Source organism: Pan paniscus, chromosome 2, assembly GCF_029289425.2.
Source record: "Pan paniscus chromosome 2, NHGRI_mPanPan1-v2.0_pri, whole genome shotgun sequence".
NCBI classification, from domain to species: domain Eukaryota; kingdom Metazoa; phylum Chordata; class Mammalia; order Primates; family Hominidae; genus Pan; species Pan paniscus.
The window spans coordinates 174981747-174995627 of record NC_085926.1 but is presented as its reverse complement, the minus strand read 5'-3'; the positions used below and the strand labels follow the sequence as shown (position 1 = coordinate 174995627).

The 13881-nt window shown below is 37.5% G+C and overlaps 1 protein-coding gene across 10 annotated transcripts in view; it reads left to right on the top strand.

Moving 5' to 3' along the window:
- The window catches only part of TBL1XR1 (TBL1X/Y related 1), a 185168-nt gene that overhangs the window by 93075 nt on the left and 78212 nt on the right, over positions 1-13881 (top strand). For 8 of the 10 annotated variants that reach the window (XM_034957741.3, XM_055110699.2, XM_063602606.1 and 5 more), the window contains one exon: positions 9780-9855. The exons of the other annotated variants lie outside the window; for them this stretch is intronic. Coding sequence is in view for 1 of the 8 variants with exons in the window: in XM_008957326.3 (XP_008955574.1) it covers positions 9780-9855 (76 nt within the window). In the remaining 7 variants the exon portion in view is untranslated. The remainder of the gene's footprint in view (positions 1-9779; positions 9856-13881) is intronic. 10 annotated transcript variants of the gene reach the window in all.

Sequence of the window (13881 nt, the reverse complement as noted above, 5' to 3'; positions counted from 1 at the left end):
TATATAGGGCCACATAAGATACTATGTTTGAATTCCTTAGAAAATTTCCTTTTCATAGAATGGTTATATATTTTTAGTAGGCAGTGTTTAAATAGTAAGTGTTTTTGCTTGGTCTGTTAATTTATTTGATTAAAAAAAATGTTTACCTCATTTAACCTAAAAGCTTCTTTGCTTTATCCTGGATCTGTAGAAATTTGGATGGTTCTGGGAATTGCTTCAGAGTCAACAAACTATGACCTGTGGACCATATCTGGTGTGTTATCTTTTTTTTTTTTTGAATAAAGTTTTATTAGAAAGAGTAATGCCCATTCATTTTTTAACGTATTGTCTGTGGCTACTTTGCTCTATAATAGCAGAGTTGAGTAGTAGTGACAGAGACCAAATGGCCTGCAAAATAAAAAAATATCTACTAACTGGCCATAGTTTGCCTTAGACCATTGCGTGCCAATGACTGAGAAGTAAGATGGAGTAGTTGTATTCAGATAATCTCAGTTGGTGTTTTATTATCGTAACTTGGGTGCTGGGCACACAGAGAGTTTTCTGTATTGAAATATATATAATATATGAGATCTTAAGAAAGGTAGTTTCGTTTCATGATCCCCGGATGGTGTATCTATGTGTGTGTGAACCAGAAGTGGCTCCTTGAATGGGTCAGGCAGATAACACAGCTTGTGTTTGCTGGTTCGAATGTATCATTTTAAGTTTGGTGAACAAGTTAAATTGAAAGCATTTTGGCAAACCAACACCGGATGAGAACTTGGCATTCTCCAGAATTAAGAATATTCCACTAAAAAAAACCCATACAACCTTGATTTCATAAATGAATGTATTTCTGGCAGCTATTTTGATTGGAATGTGGTAGTTAAATGAAATATTTGTTTTAATTTACTGAAGGAAAAGCATTTGCTGATACTGTCTAGATTATGCCAACTTTCAAAATATGAAATTAGAGAAACCAATTTTAAAACCTTTTTTCACGTGAATCTGTAAGGAAATGTTTTCAGTAAGGACACATAAGAGCGACTCTTTGAGTTCATCAGTAGTGGATAAATAGAAACATAACATTTCAGAATTCTGAACCTAATATCTAGTTTAATGTAAGTGTATATATTCTTTGTGTGTCCAAAGCACTTCAGAATGACAGTTTTCAGTTTAGTAATTATCTGCTGACATATTCTTAATTTTTTTTTTAAAGAGGCCTATTGCATTCTATTACGAAGTAAAAATTGAAGCTGTTTAGTTGTGAAGAGTGTTTGAAGAACTGCTTCATTGAGAAGGTGTTCATTATCACTGTGAGGTTATGCTAGTCAGGATGACTACTGTGTTTGGGCATACTCCAAATCTGTTGTAATTAAAAAGTTTTATAAATGATAATTTTTTTTTTTTAGTAGTAATGCTGTTGTGTTAATTCACTAAAAGACATAATGTACCTGGACTCAATAGCCTTTGTAGCACACAGGACGGCAGAATCTGAATGGGCAGTTTGTGTCCTGCACAGAGGTACACAGCCAAGGGAAAAGTGGGCACTGAAATCCAGGCCAAGCTGTTTCCCTGTTAGCGGACTGTCTTCACAGAGGAAGGAGCTTCCTTTATAACAATTTATTTCTGTTATTTAATATGCATTATGTCTTATTACTATGCTAGTCACTGATTAGCACTTTTTATTCCACTCTCCTAACTTATTTTACGGATGAAAAAGCGAAGGCACTGAGAGAGGTTATCTAGTTACTAAGAGTCAGAGCCAGGGAGTCCAAACCCACCTGTGTGGCTCTGCAATTCCAGGCTCTTAACCTCCGATACCACGTGGCTTCCTTTTTGTAATTTATTTTGCTAGAGTCTAATTTGCACAAAGGTACTGCAGAAGCTAGTGCTGGCGCTGATAATACACTTGAGTGCTAAGTTAGAAAGGGATGGGGCGCACGTAGAACAAACTTCAGCTCATTTGCCTAAGTGCCCACTAGAACTTCCTTGATGAATCACATATCCAGATTTTGTTTGAACATCGTCATTGATTTGTGCGATGGTTTCCCTTTATATTGAATAGGAAAAAAATACCTTTCTATAACTTCTGCCTACTACTTAAAATTTTGTCACACATAGCTGAGGCTCATTTGGGCTTTATGTGTTTTTATGCATTTTCTTCTTTTTTTTGTTATTATGTTTTGAAGTCTTTCTAGGCCCCTTTCTGTTTGTGGTGTCTTCATTATCATTGTCCTTACTTTTCTGTTCATTTTTGGGAGACAGATTGAGTTTATCTTTTGTTTGTCATCATTAATCTTAAAATTAGATTAATAAACCACTGAATTTAGTCTGACCTAGTATTAACATATTTCTCCCTCTAGTTCTGAACACCTCTCACTTTGCAATTTAGTATTTGAAAGAAGCGACTCTCCTGCCTTAGGTTAATAATTAGACCTGACTAGTAAAATTCTCCATCCCGTTCCCTCCCCTCCCACCCCCACCCAGTGGTTCTCAATCCCCATTGGAATCACACACATGCACACACACACCCACACACTGACACGGGGTGGGTGGGGAGGATTTTAAATGCAAGTGATGTAGATCCTACCCTAGACCAATTACATCTGAGTGAGGGGCTCACCACGTCATAGTTAGGTTCTAATCTGGGGCATTTCTGTAGGACAGAGCTAATCAAAGACAGTCTTCTTGGCAGAGCCATTCTCATTTCTATTGGAAATGTGTTCAACTGAATGATTTGTGTGTTGTAGCCTAAGTAGCTATTCAAATTCCAAATACCTTGAATCAGATATTCAAACCTTAGGAAGAGTGAGAAATCTATTAAGATGTAGGAATGTCAATTTTCTTTTCTAACTTAAGTGCCAGTGTACCCACCTGTGTGGTCTTAGGCAACAAAGCTTGATATCCCCCCTTCATATTATTTCTTAGATCTTCGTTGCTGTTTCTACTGGTCCACCCCTCCTTCGGCCCCCCACTCTTGTTTCTTTCTTCCAAACTGCTTTTTTAACAAAGGGTTTAGCAGCTATCAAACTTTATGCAAACAAGAAAACAGTGTCATATCTGTGGTATTTCAAAGGCACTGTAAGTTACACCATTAATTTAATAACATTTTGGGGAAAACAATTAGTTATAGTTACACATTAATGCTCTACTCACTTTAAAGAAAAAATAACTTAAAATCATAGATACATTTTTATATTAGTTTTCAAGTATCCGTAAATTTGGAGTGTAAGCTTTTTCTCATGTTCAAAATCCCTATCACTTAAGGTTTGTGAACCGGAAGCTTTTGATGCATAGGTGTTAGTGCCTAAGTAATACACTTGACTTATGTTAGCATTAGAAACTGTTCAAACCAACCTTTAATTTTAAGAACTCTGTGGGTCATTGTAAGAGAGTTTGTGCTGTTGTCTTTAATTGCGTTGCTTACCCTGTGACAGACAAATTTAGAAATACTTGAGAGTTTTTTGTTTTATTCTTGCACAATAGTTTATTTTTGTATAATCTTAACATAAAATTCAATGACATGTGATGTTACCAGTGAAACTAATTCAACTAAGGTAGTAATTAGGTGATTAGACACCAGTGCATGTTTAAATTGTTTTCTCTTTATGTGAGTATGTGGTCTTGAGAATAGCTTATTTTTAAAAATTGGTGTCAGATAACTTTTGAATCATTTTCCCCCTAATCGCTTAAGTAACAATGGGAAATGAAAACATAGGCAGTAATTGCAAAGCTGTGCGTGATCTGACAGTGAGTCTGATCTCAGGGTCACTTAAGATATCCCTGCTGTTATAGCTCCTTCTGCTTTTCACCTGCCTTACCTTCTGGCTGTCTAGAATATTATCTGTATGTGTAATTCCGTGGGAAATGAGGATCGGGTGAGGACAGTGGAGGATGTAATGCTTAGAGGCTTTGACGTATGCGTAGTATGTTGTTGGAGATAACATACTAACATTCCTTTTTGTAAAACGGATTAAGAAGATTCAGTTGAAACTCTGATTTACAAATATGTATATATTTAATTGTTCCATTAGGAGGTAATACTGTTTTTGTTTCTTTCTTAATTGTGCTTTCAATCATGTGCTAAGCAATTTAATTTGAACTTTTTCTGTGACTTTTCCTGGGAGTTAATTTAATAAAAATCTTTCTAAGCAGGGTCAATTCTGGTAGAATTCTTATATATTTCTCTCTTTCTCTCTCTCTCTCTCTTTTTTTTTTTTTGGAGACCGAGTCTCGCTCTGTCACCCAGGCTGGAATGCAGTGATGTGATCTCAGCTCACTGCAACCTCTGCCTCCTGGGTTCAAGTGATTCTCCTGCCTCAGCCTCCCGAGTAGCTGGGATTACAGGCATCTGCCACCATACCTGGCTAATTTTTGTATTTTCATTAGAGATGAGGTTTCTCCATGTTTGCCAGGCTGGTCTTAACCTTCTGACCTCAAGTGATCTCCCTGCCTTGGCCTTCCAAAGTGCTGGGATTATATTTTTCTCTTAATTCATGGGGTGACTTTCCCAAATTCTGTACATTAAAACAAAATAATTTTATTTTTTAAGGATACCAGATATACTTCCTTGAACTTGTTACTGACCACTAGGTTCTAGATTAGAGTGTATTGATACCTTAAATAATACGTTTTTATTGTGTTTGTACCTTTGTCTAGGAAAAGGGCCCATAATGTCCATTAGCTTTTCAAACTTATCTATAAATTAAATAAATTTACTTCTAGAGACTGCAATGTAGTATTTTTGAAGAACAGTCAAAATATATCATTTGCTTTTCTCTAGAATTTTTCCATGTTAAAAAAACTTCCTAACTGTGTGTAGGTGGCAGATCTTAGAAGATGTCTGCTAAGTCAACAGTGTCTTTCTATGCTGTAAGCCTTATCTAAAATTAATACTTCGTTTACTTTAGATAAAATGCTCTGAAATACATTTTTGGAAGCAAAGCTTTTTGTTTGGAGACAAAACACAAACCTTACAGCCATTTATTTTATTACAAGAAGTAAATATATTTAGTTTATGTAGTACACAAAGGAGGTGATAGTTTTTACACTAATAATGTGATTGATCATGTACTTCTTGAGTTTTTTGTTAATGATGGAAGATCCACCTTTATTGGTCACCTTCTGGAAGTGGTGTTAAAATTACTGGTATATAACCAGGTTCTCTCAAGCATTTTCAAAGTAACAATCCACTGGTGAGTTTTTCCTTCCCAGTGTGATTTATTTGTTCAGTAATTCAGTCTCTACTGCATTTTATTTTCAAATATGTTTATATCTATTTCTCTATATCTAGACACTGTAACATTTTATCAGCATATATATCTTAAGAATCATGTATGTTCAAGGCATTATTCTTAGTTCTGTTAGGGAACAGCAAGATGATTAAATCAGTCCTGGGTCTCTAGAAATTTGATCAGAGAGGCATGATAGAAGAATAAGACACTATGCGGTTGTGGAAAGGGAGATACATTAAGCTGGGGCTCATTTCTCTCTCTGGATGGTGGGGTGGATAATTAATGGAGGAAGCTGATTGGGCCTGATCTTTGGAGGAGGGTTAGGAAGATTTGTGAGCAGAACCATAGTCAGAAGGACATTTCTGGTGAGGAATGAGGAATGTCAGGGCAGCCAAAGAGTGCAGATAACACTGCACACAGTGATCTGCTGTGGTGAGAGTAGAGAATGTTGAGTAAAAGTAGAAATGCAGATAGATGGGACACACATGTTTTGGACTTGAATTCCTTTAATACAAATAGTTTCAATAGTTTCAATATACATTGTCAGACTATCTTAAATGCACCTTAAGTTTTGTAATTCCTTTGTAAAGTATATCACTATATCTTTTAAAATTCAGATATTTATTTTAATTACGTGGTGTGCTTTATAAATGCATTGCATGATGGCTAGGACATAGGTAAATGAGTTGACTAGGAAAACATCTAAGAAATAAAAAAATATGGCCCTGCGTATGTTTCTAGAAATTTTCCAGATTAATTTGCAGGTGCAGTTGGTATACCATTTTTCACATATTTATTCGCCCTTCAAATCCTAGAATCAAATACTTTTTAACCATGTCATCAACTATTAAATCACTATTGTGGTCTTTCTCCTTAAGGACTTGTAGTATTAATAGGAAAAGTTAAATGAATGAATGAAGACAAAGGTAGAGAAAAGGTAATTAGTGAAAACTGAGATTAGATACATCTATGAGGGTGATGAGAGACTCACTGATGTCCGAAAAGTTAGAAAAAGAAACTGGAAGAATGATCTGATTTAGCATTCTATAAAGGTAGATGTATGTAAGTTTGTGTGTTATATGTGTACCATATCTTATTAGTCAGTTTCTATGTTCATTTATTTATGTTCATTTCAAAGTAAAAAAAAAATTCTAATGGTTAATACAGGGGTTCAAATTTGTACCCTCATTTGGTTCTAGTATAAGAGAGTCATGTAGAAACATATTGTACATAATGCTATTTGGAGGAAAAAGTGGAGGTTCCGCAAAGCACCGGTGATATATTCATTCATTCGTTCTGTTTCCTGGAATTGCTATTATTTCAGCTTAGTATTGTAAGTTTATTTGTCTTAGTCCATTTTCTGTTGTTATTAGAATACCATAGACTGGGTAATTTATGAAGAAAATAAATTGATTTCTTATAGTTCCAGAGGCTAGAAAGTCCAGGCTTGAGGGGCCGCCTGTGGGAAGGGCCTTCTTACTGCTTTATAACATGTTGGAGGGCATCACATGGCAAGAAGGCAAGAGCGAGTCAGCTCAGGTCCCTTTTGCTCTTCTTATAAAGCAGCCAGTCCCATCATGGGGGCTACACCCTGATGACTTTATCTTAATACTAATTCCTCTCAAAGGCCCCACCTCCAAATGCCATCAACATATGAATTTGGGGATTAAGTCTCCAACACATGAAATTTGAGGGACACAATTAAAACACAGCATGTATTCACTTGTGTTTAATTACATAGATTTGTAGATTTTATTACCCAGTTTTAACCAAGCCTCACCAAAACAGGCTCATGACTTAATCTTGCAAAAAAAAAAAATGCATCTAAAACCAAAATAGTTAAGAAACAAGCCAATGGCAGAGCCAGTACTTAAACTACAAGAGTAAACTCTTCACTTGCTATGATCTAATCATTTAACAAATGTCTGAAAAAAAATAGCGATTGTCATGGCTGGGCATGGTGGCTCACGCCTGTAATCCCAGCAGTTTGGGAGGCTGAGGCGGGCGGATCACCCGAGGTTGGGAGTTCGGGACCAGCCTGACCAACATGGAGAGACCCCCGTCTCTACTAAAAAATACAGAATTAGCCAGGTGTAGTGGCGCGTGCCTGTAGTCCCAGTTACTCGGGAGGCTGAGGCAGGAGAATCACTTGAGCCTGGGAGGCGGAGGTTGTGGTGAGCTGAGGTCGCGCCATTGCACTCCAGCCTGGGCAACAGCGAGACTCTGTCTCAAAAAAAAAAAAAAAAAAAACCAAAGAAAAAAAAAAGAAAATAGCAGAGCCAATACTTAAACTACAAGAATGAACTCTTCACTTGCTATTATCTAATCATTTTATAGATGTCTGAAAAAAATTAGCGATTATCAAGAAAGATGTTTGAAATGTAGATTATTTGGCCCAGCGCAGTGGCTCACCCCTGTAATCCCAGCACTTTGGGAGTTGGAGACGTGTGGATCACTTGAGGTCAGGAGTTCGAGACCAGTCTGGCCAACATGGTGAAACCCCGTCTCTACTAAAAATACCAAAATTGGCCAGGCGTGGTGGCTTGTACCTGTAGTGCCAGCTACTCAGGAGGCTGAGACCAGGAGAACCACTTGAACTCAGGAGGTGGAGGTTGCAGTGAGCTGAGATTGTCCCATGGCACTTCAGCCTGGGTGACACAGTGAGACTCCGTCTCAAAAAAAAAAAAAGTACATTATTCACTGTTGGTGTTGATGAGCTTTGCTCTACAATTAAGTTGTACCTTTAGATACTAGTTAATGATGTAAAACTATCATTAAGACATTAAGGATGTAGAATGTTATGAACAAAAATATTATAGCACTGTAAATAAATAATTTATCTATCTTTTACTTATGTTGGGAGTTTTTCTTGTTTGTTTGACACAGAGTCTCTATCACACAGACTGAAATGCAGTGGCATGGCCATCTCAGCTCACTGCAACCTCTGCCTCCCAGGCTCAAGTGACCCTCGTGCCCCAGGCTCCCGAGTAGCTAGGACCACAGCCATGCGCCACCATGCCTGGCTGATTTTTTGTATATTTGGTAGTGATGGGATTTCACCATGCTGCCCAGGCTGGTCTCGAACTCCTGAGCTCAAGCTTTCCCGAAGTGCTGGGATTACAGGCATGAGTCTCTGTGCCTGACTTCCTGTATGTGTTTTAAAATACACATTATTTAGTAGTACATGTTAATTATTTATAAATAAATTGAATGCATGTATGCCAAAAAGTTTTGTGACAAAAGTGCTCCGTTGATTTTTAGATAACAAGTAGCCCTATATAACTTTAGCTCAAAAAGTGACAAAAACTTTATACTGAAATAATCGACATTCATAACAAATGACCTTGAGGTAAACAGAGCCTAGTGGTATCTAGTCATGATGTGTAAAGAACATTTCCTCAGTCTGTGCTAGAAAGGACCTACCGAGTAGCTCATAAGTGCCTCTAGGCAACAAACCTTGGGCGCTCACGCCCACACCCTGTTTTGAAGCACCAGGGATTGGTGGGATAGTGTATGTGGCATAATCATCATTTACTTAGTTATCTTCTTACTTCACCTAATTGGTGTAGGAGCTAAACCTCCCATATATCGTAGTAAACTCCTTTCTGTGGTGTCAGCTTGATTTTACTCTTTAGAAAACTGTACTCCATGGTGGAAACTGTACTGGTCAGTGTTCCAACTAAGAGTCTCCTCTGACATGGTATGTGAAGTATAACTTTTTTGTTGTTGTTGTTGAGACAAAGTCTCGCTGTTGTCCCCCAGGCTGGAATGCAGTGGTGCAGTCTCCGCTCACTGCAACCTCTGCCTCCTGGGTTCAAGGGATTCTCTTGCCTCAGCCTCCCAAGTAGCTGGGATTACAGGTGCCCGCCACCACGCCCAGCTGATTTTTGTATTTTTAGTAGAGACAGGGTGTCTCCATGTTGGCCAGGCTGGTCTCGAATTCCTGACCTCAGGTGATCCGCCTGCTTCGGCCTCCCAAAGTGCTGGGATTACAGGCGTGAGCCACCGCGCCTGGCTGCAAAGTTTAACTTTTATATTTACACAAACGGTTTGTGGAATATAATGTGCCCTGACTTAGCAATTGAGAAAACTGGATAAGCCCTATAAAGTTTAAAGTCTGAAGAGAACAGAGTTAATAAGTTTTGATTGAAATTGTTTCTAAACCAATGATATATTTCTCTTTATTATTAAACAATATAGAATGCAAGTTTATGCCATTCTTGGTGGCCCATGATTATAGATTATGAACATACTAGTTGGACCGTAATGCAATAATATTTCCATGAGTTGAGTTGCCTGGTGGTGAGACCACTTGTGTGCAGATGAATCTCTTTGAGTCTCATTTTGTTCACTGTGCCAACCTCTATGAACGTTCTAAAGACTTGCCAAGTATTAAGCACTCAAAAGTTGCTGCTGTTGTTTATGATAACAATTACTTGGGGGAGAAAGAAATTCACTGGTGGGGACCTTAAAGAATATTTCAAACATGTAACATTTGGTATGGAAAATCTTTTAAACTGAATTTGTTTTAGGGCACATTGAATACTTTACTTTCCTTTTCCTCAGCATCAACAACAGCAACTTGTGATTGGCGGTGACCGGATATTCAGTTGCACATCCCCACATCAATGCACTGCCAATGGTAAGACTCTCCAACTCCCAATGTCAGAGTGTTTCTTATTCTCTTGTTTTTAGAATCTTTTGAGAATTTTGAAAGTTTCTCACAATTTGACAAAATACATGTGTTCCCAAGCTAAGTAAGTGTTTTTTTTTAATTTTTTATTCTTTTTAAATATATGTAGTTTAAAGTATTTAAAAATAACTTTTGAATATTTTGTAAAGGAAAAATTGCTACTTTTGAAAATTTCTATTTTCTTTTCTTTTTTTTTTTTATGTTTTTTTGAGACGCAGTTTCGTTCTTGTCGGCCAGGCTGGAGTGCAATGGCGTGATCTCCGCTCACTGCAACCTCCTCCGCCTCCCAGGTTAAAGCGATTGTCCTGCCTCAGCCACCCAGGTAGCTGGGATTACAGGCATGCGCCACCACGCCCAGCTAATTTTTTGTATTTTTAGTAAGAGACAGGATTTCACCATGTTGGCCAGGCTGGTCTCGAACCCCTGACCGCAGGTGATCCGCCCACCTGAGCTTCCCAAAGTGCTGGGATTACAGGTGTGAGCCACCGTGTCCAGCTGAGGATTTCTGTGTTCTATAGTTTTAAAAACGTCTTAGCTACGGTCATCAGGATGAAAAATATTGTTATATCGTGATGGTCTTGTGTTTTGTCAAATGAGCTATATTTTGTGAATAGTATTTTCTTGTTAAAAATGCAACAGTGGCATTTTGCTCTTCTATTTTTGTCCATAATTTCACTGAAATAGATTGTTTTTGTGTATTGCATTTATCCTAATATTTTTTAGTTATGTGCATTTAAATGGCTAGGATTCTACCTGTTATAATTAATCATTTTAAGGAGAGTCATTCTTATCTACTTAAAAAGATTTTTAAGAAGGCTTTCACTGTAGAATATAAATGGCAATCATGTGATATAGCAGAAAGACTACTGGACTCTGTGGGAGCTGGCATTTGCTTTATTTCCTGAATATACTATGAATCTTTGACTTTTGGCAGTACTCTTATAAAACCTAGGTGATGGAATTGGACTTACTTTCTAAGGTTTATTCTAGCTGTATGTCAAGTGCTTATCATTGTTAACTGGAAGTCAGAGTGATTCTCTCTTAAAAAAAATTTCTTACCGAAATAATATTGATGTGTATTTTGGGGATAAATAAATAGAAGATAAATGAATTTTTACTTTTTTAAAGAATCAAATAATAACATCTTACATTTATAAATATTTTCTGTAGTTCATTACCAACAATTTTATTTTCACTAAATTAGGGAGGCATAGAAACTGATTGAGGTTTATAGAATTTGGTGGGAAATGATGTATCAGTCTGAAAGAAAAACTATTAAAAGTTAAGAACCAGAATAAGTGGTTAAGATATTTGTGAAAATATTCCCAGAAATAATTCCTATTAGAGATGGATTTTTTTCAGTGTGTTGATAGGAGGATTTTCTCTGTTTAAACTCTTCTGAATTCCTATTGGGGAAAAAAGGTTGACCTCTTCCTCTTCCTGTTCTCCTCCTCTGCATCCTGCTCACCCTCTTCCCTTTCCTCTCCTCCTCTCTCCTTTCTCTTTTCTCTCGGGTTGATAGGAGATGTTGAAGAAAATAAGATGTCCCCACCCCCCAAGCCAAGCTTTACCTAGCACAAAGGATGGCATGGTTTTTGTTAATTTATAAAGCACTTGCTGGGGTCTTTAGATTGCTCTGGCAACTCATTAACCACTAGATCTGTTTCCCAGGGAGCACTAGAGTTTCTCATGAAAGAAACAGATCCATGGTAAATCAACTTTGGTATTTGGAGTGTCTGCTCTTGGCTTTTTGTTCACATGAAGTTTTTGTTCAAATGAAGTTCACATTTGAAACCTGTTACTCTTCTTTGTTGTCGGATCCTTAGTATTTGTGGCACGTCTCCCTTGGCAGTCAAACCAGTTGGGTATCTGAGATACAGGTGTCATGAAGCTACCTATCTCTTACAAATGCCTATCCTTAAGTGAAAAATTTTTATGTGTTACTCATATAGACTGTTTTTATAACCGCTCATAGACTATATTTTAAATTAGATCATCCCAAACATGTTTGTCAGTTTTGTTGAAAATCTCTGAAATCATTTTAATGTCATGATCACAGAAATTTAAGTGTGTGTATGTGTGTGTGTATGTATGTATGTATGTTAGTGTGTGTTAGAGATGAAGGAGACCAAGATTACAGCAAACTTGCTTACAGTCTAGCTAAGGACACTGAAGCCATTTCTATATATTTGCACAGATGTGCTAGTAAATTTGTAGGTATTGGTTCAAAATGGTATGGTTTTCCCATGACCCTCAGAAATGCAATAATAATCTGGGTTGAACCTGTGCTGTGTAGTATGTCATATTTATTTTCTCTGAAAATGCCAGAGTGCTTAGTGGGATTATATACAGTTACCTCTACTACCTCCCTACCTACCCTCAACAGTGTTTTTTTCTCTTAAAATTTAAAAAGTTGATATATAGTAGTTGTACTTATTTTAGGGTACATGTGATATTTTGATACTTGTATAAATATAAAATGAACAAGTTAGGATAAGTGGGATATCCATCTCCTCAAACATTTTTCTTTCCCTTACTGAACATTGTTCTTGTTAAAATAATATGAGGGATTCATAACATCCTTTTTTGCCTTCACTCTTCTTTTACCTAGACACAAGTAATTTTAAATCTAATTGCACTTTACGGCAGGGTGCAGTGCCTCATGCCTATAATCCCAGCACTATGGGGAGGCCGAGGCAGGCGGATCACTTGAGAGATCAGGAATTCGAGACCAGCCTGGCCAACATGGTGAAACCCCATCTCTACTAAAAATACAAAAATTAGCCAGGCGTGGTGGCGCACACCTGTAATCTCAGCTACTTGGGAGGCTGAGGCAAGAGAATCCCTTGAACCTGGGAGGCAGAGGTTGCAGTAAGCCACTGCACTCCAGTTTGGGTGACAAGTGAGACACCATCTCAAAAAAAAAAAAAAAAATCTAATTGCACCTTTAATCATGATTTATAGCTGCTTTCCTGTATAAAATGTTTCATAAATACTTTTATGTAATTATCTCATATTGCATTAGTAGGACCCATTGGCCAGCAGGTGTATATTATTATTTTGACTTTTTATTTATTATTTTTTGAGACAATCTACCCTGTTGCCCAGGCTGAAGTGCAGTGGTGTGATCTGGGCTCACTACAAAACCAAAACCGTATACCCATTAAACAGCACCCGCCCTCTCCTACCCGCCTGCAAGTTCCCAACACCCCCCTCTCCCCCTAGCCCGTCCTCTGGCAACAACCTTTTATTTCTGTTTCTGAGTTTGCTAGATACCTCATATAGGTAGCACCATATACTATTTGTCTTTTTGAGATTGGCTGCTTTTTAACATAATCTCGTGATGATTCATCTGTATTGTAGCCTGTGACATTATTTCCTTGTTTTTTTTTTAGGCAGAATGAGATTCCATTGTATGTATATACCGCATTTTCTTTATTTTTTTTATTCTTTTTTTATTTCAATCGGTTTTTGGGGGAATAGGTGGTGGTTGCTTACATGGATAAGTTCTTTAGTGGTGATTTCTGAGATTTTGGTGCACTCATCACCTGTGCAGTGTACACTGTACCCAGTGTGTAGTCTTTCATCCCTCTCCATCCCCCACCCTTTCCCCCTAGTCCACAAGGTCCATTGTATATTCTTATGCCATTGCATCCTCCTCATAGCTTCGCTCTCACTTAGGAGTGAGAACATGCAACGTTATGGTTTTCCATTCCTGAGTTACTTCACTTAGAATAATGGTCTCTCATTCTATCCAGGTTGCTATGAATGCCATTATTCCATTCCTTTTTATGACTGAATAGTATTCCATGGTGTATATACACATACCACGATTTCTTTATCCACTTGTTGACTGATGGGCTGGTTCCATAGTTTTGCAGTTGCAAATTGTGCTGCTATAAACATGCGTGTACAAGGATCTGTTTCATATAATGACTTCTTTTTCTCTGGGTAGATACCCAGTAGTGGGATTAC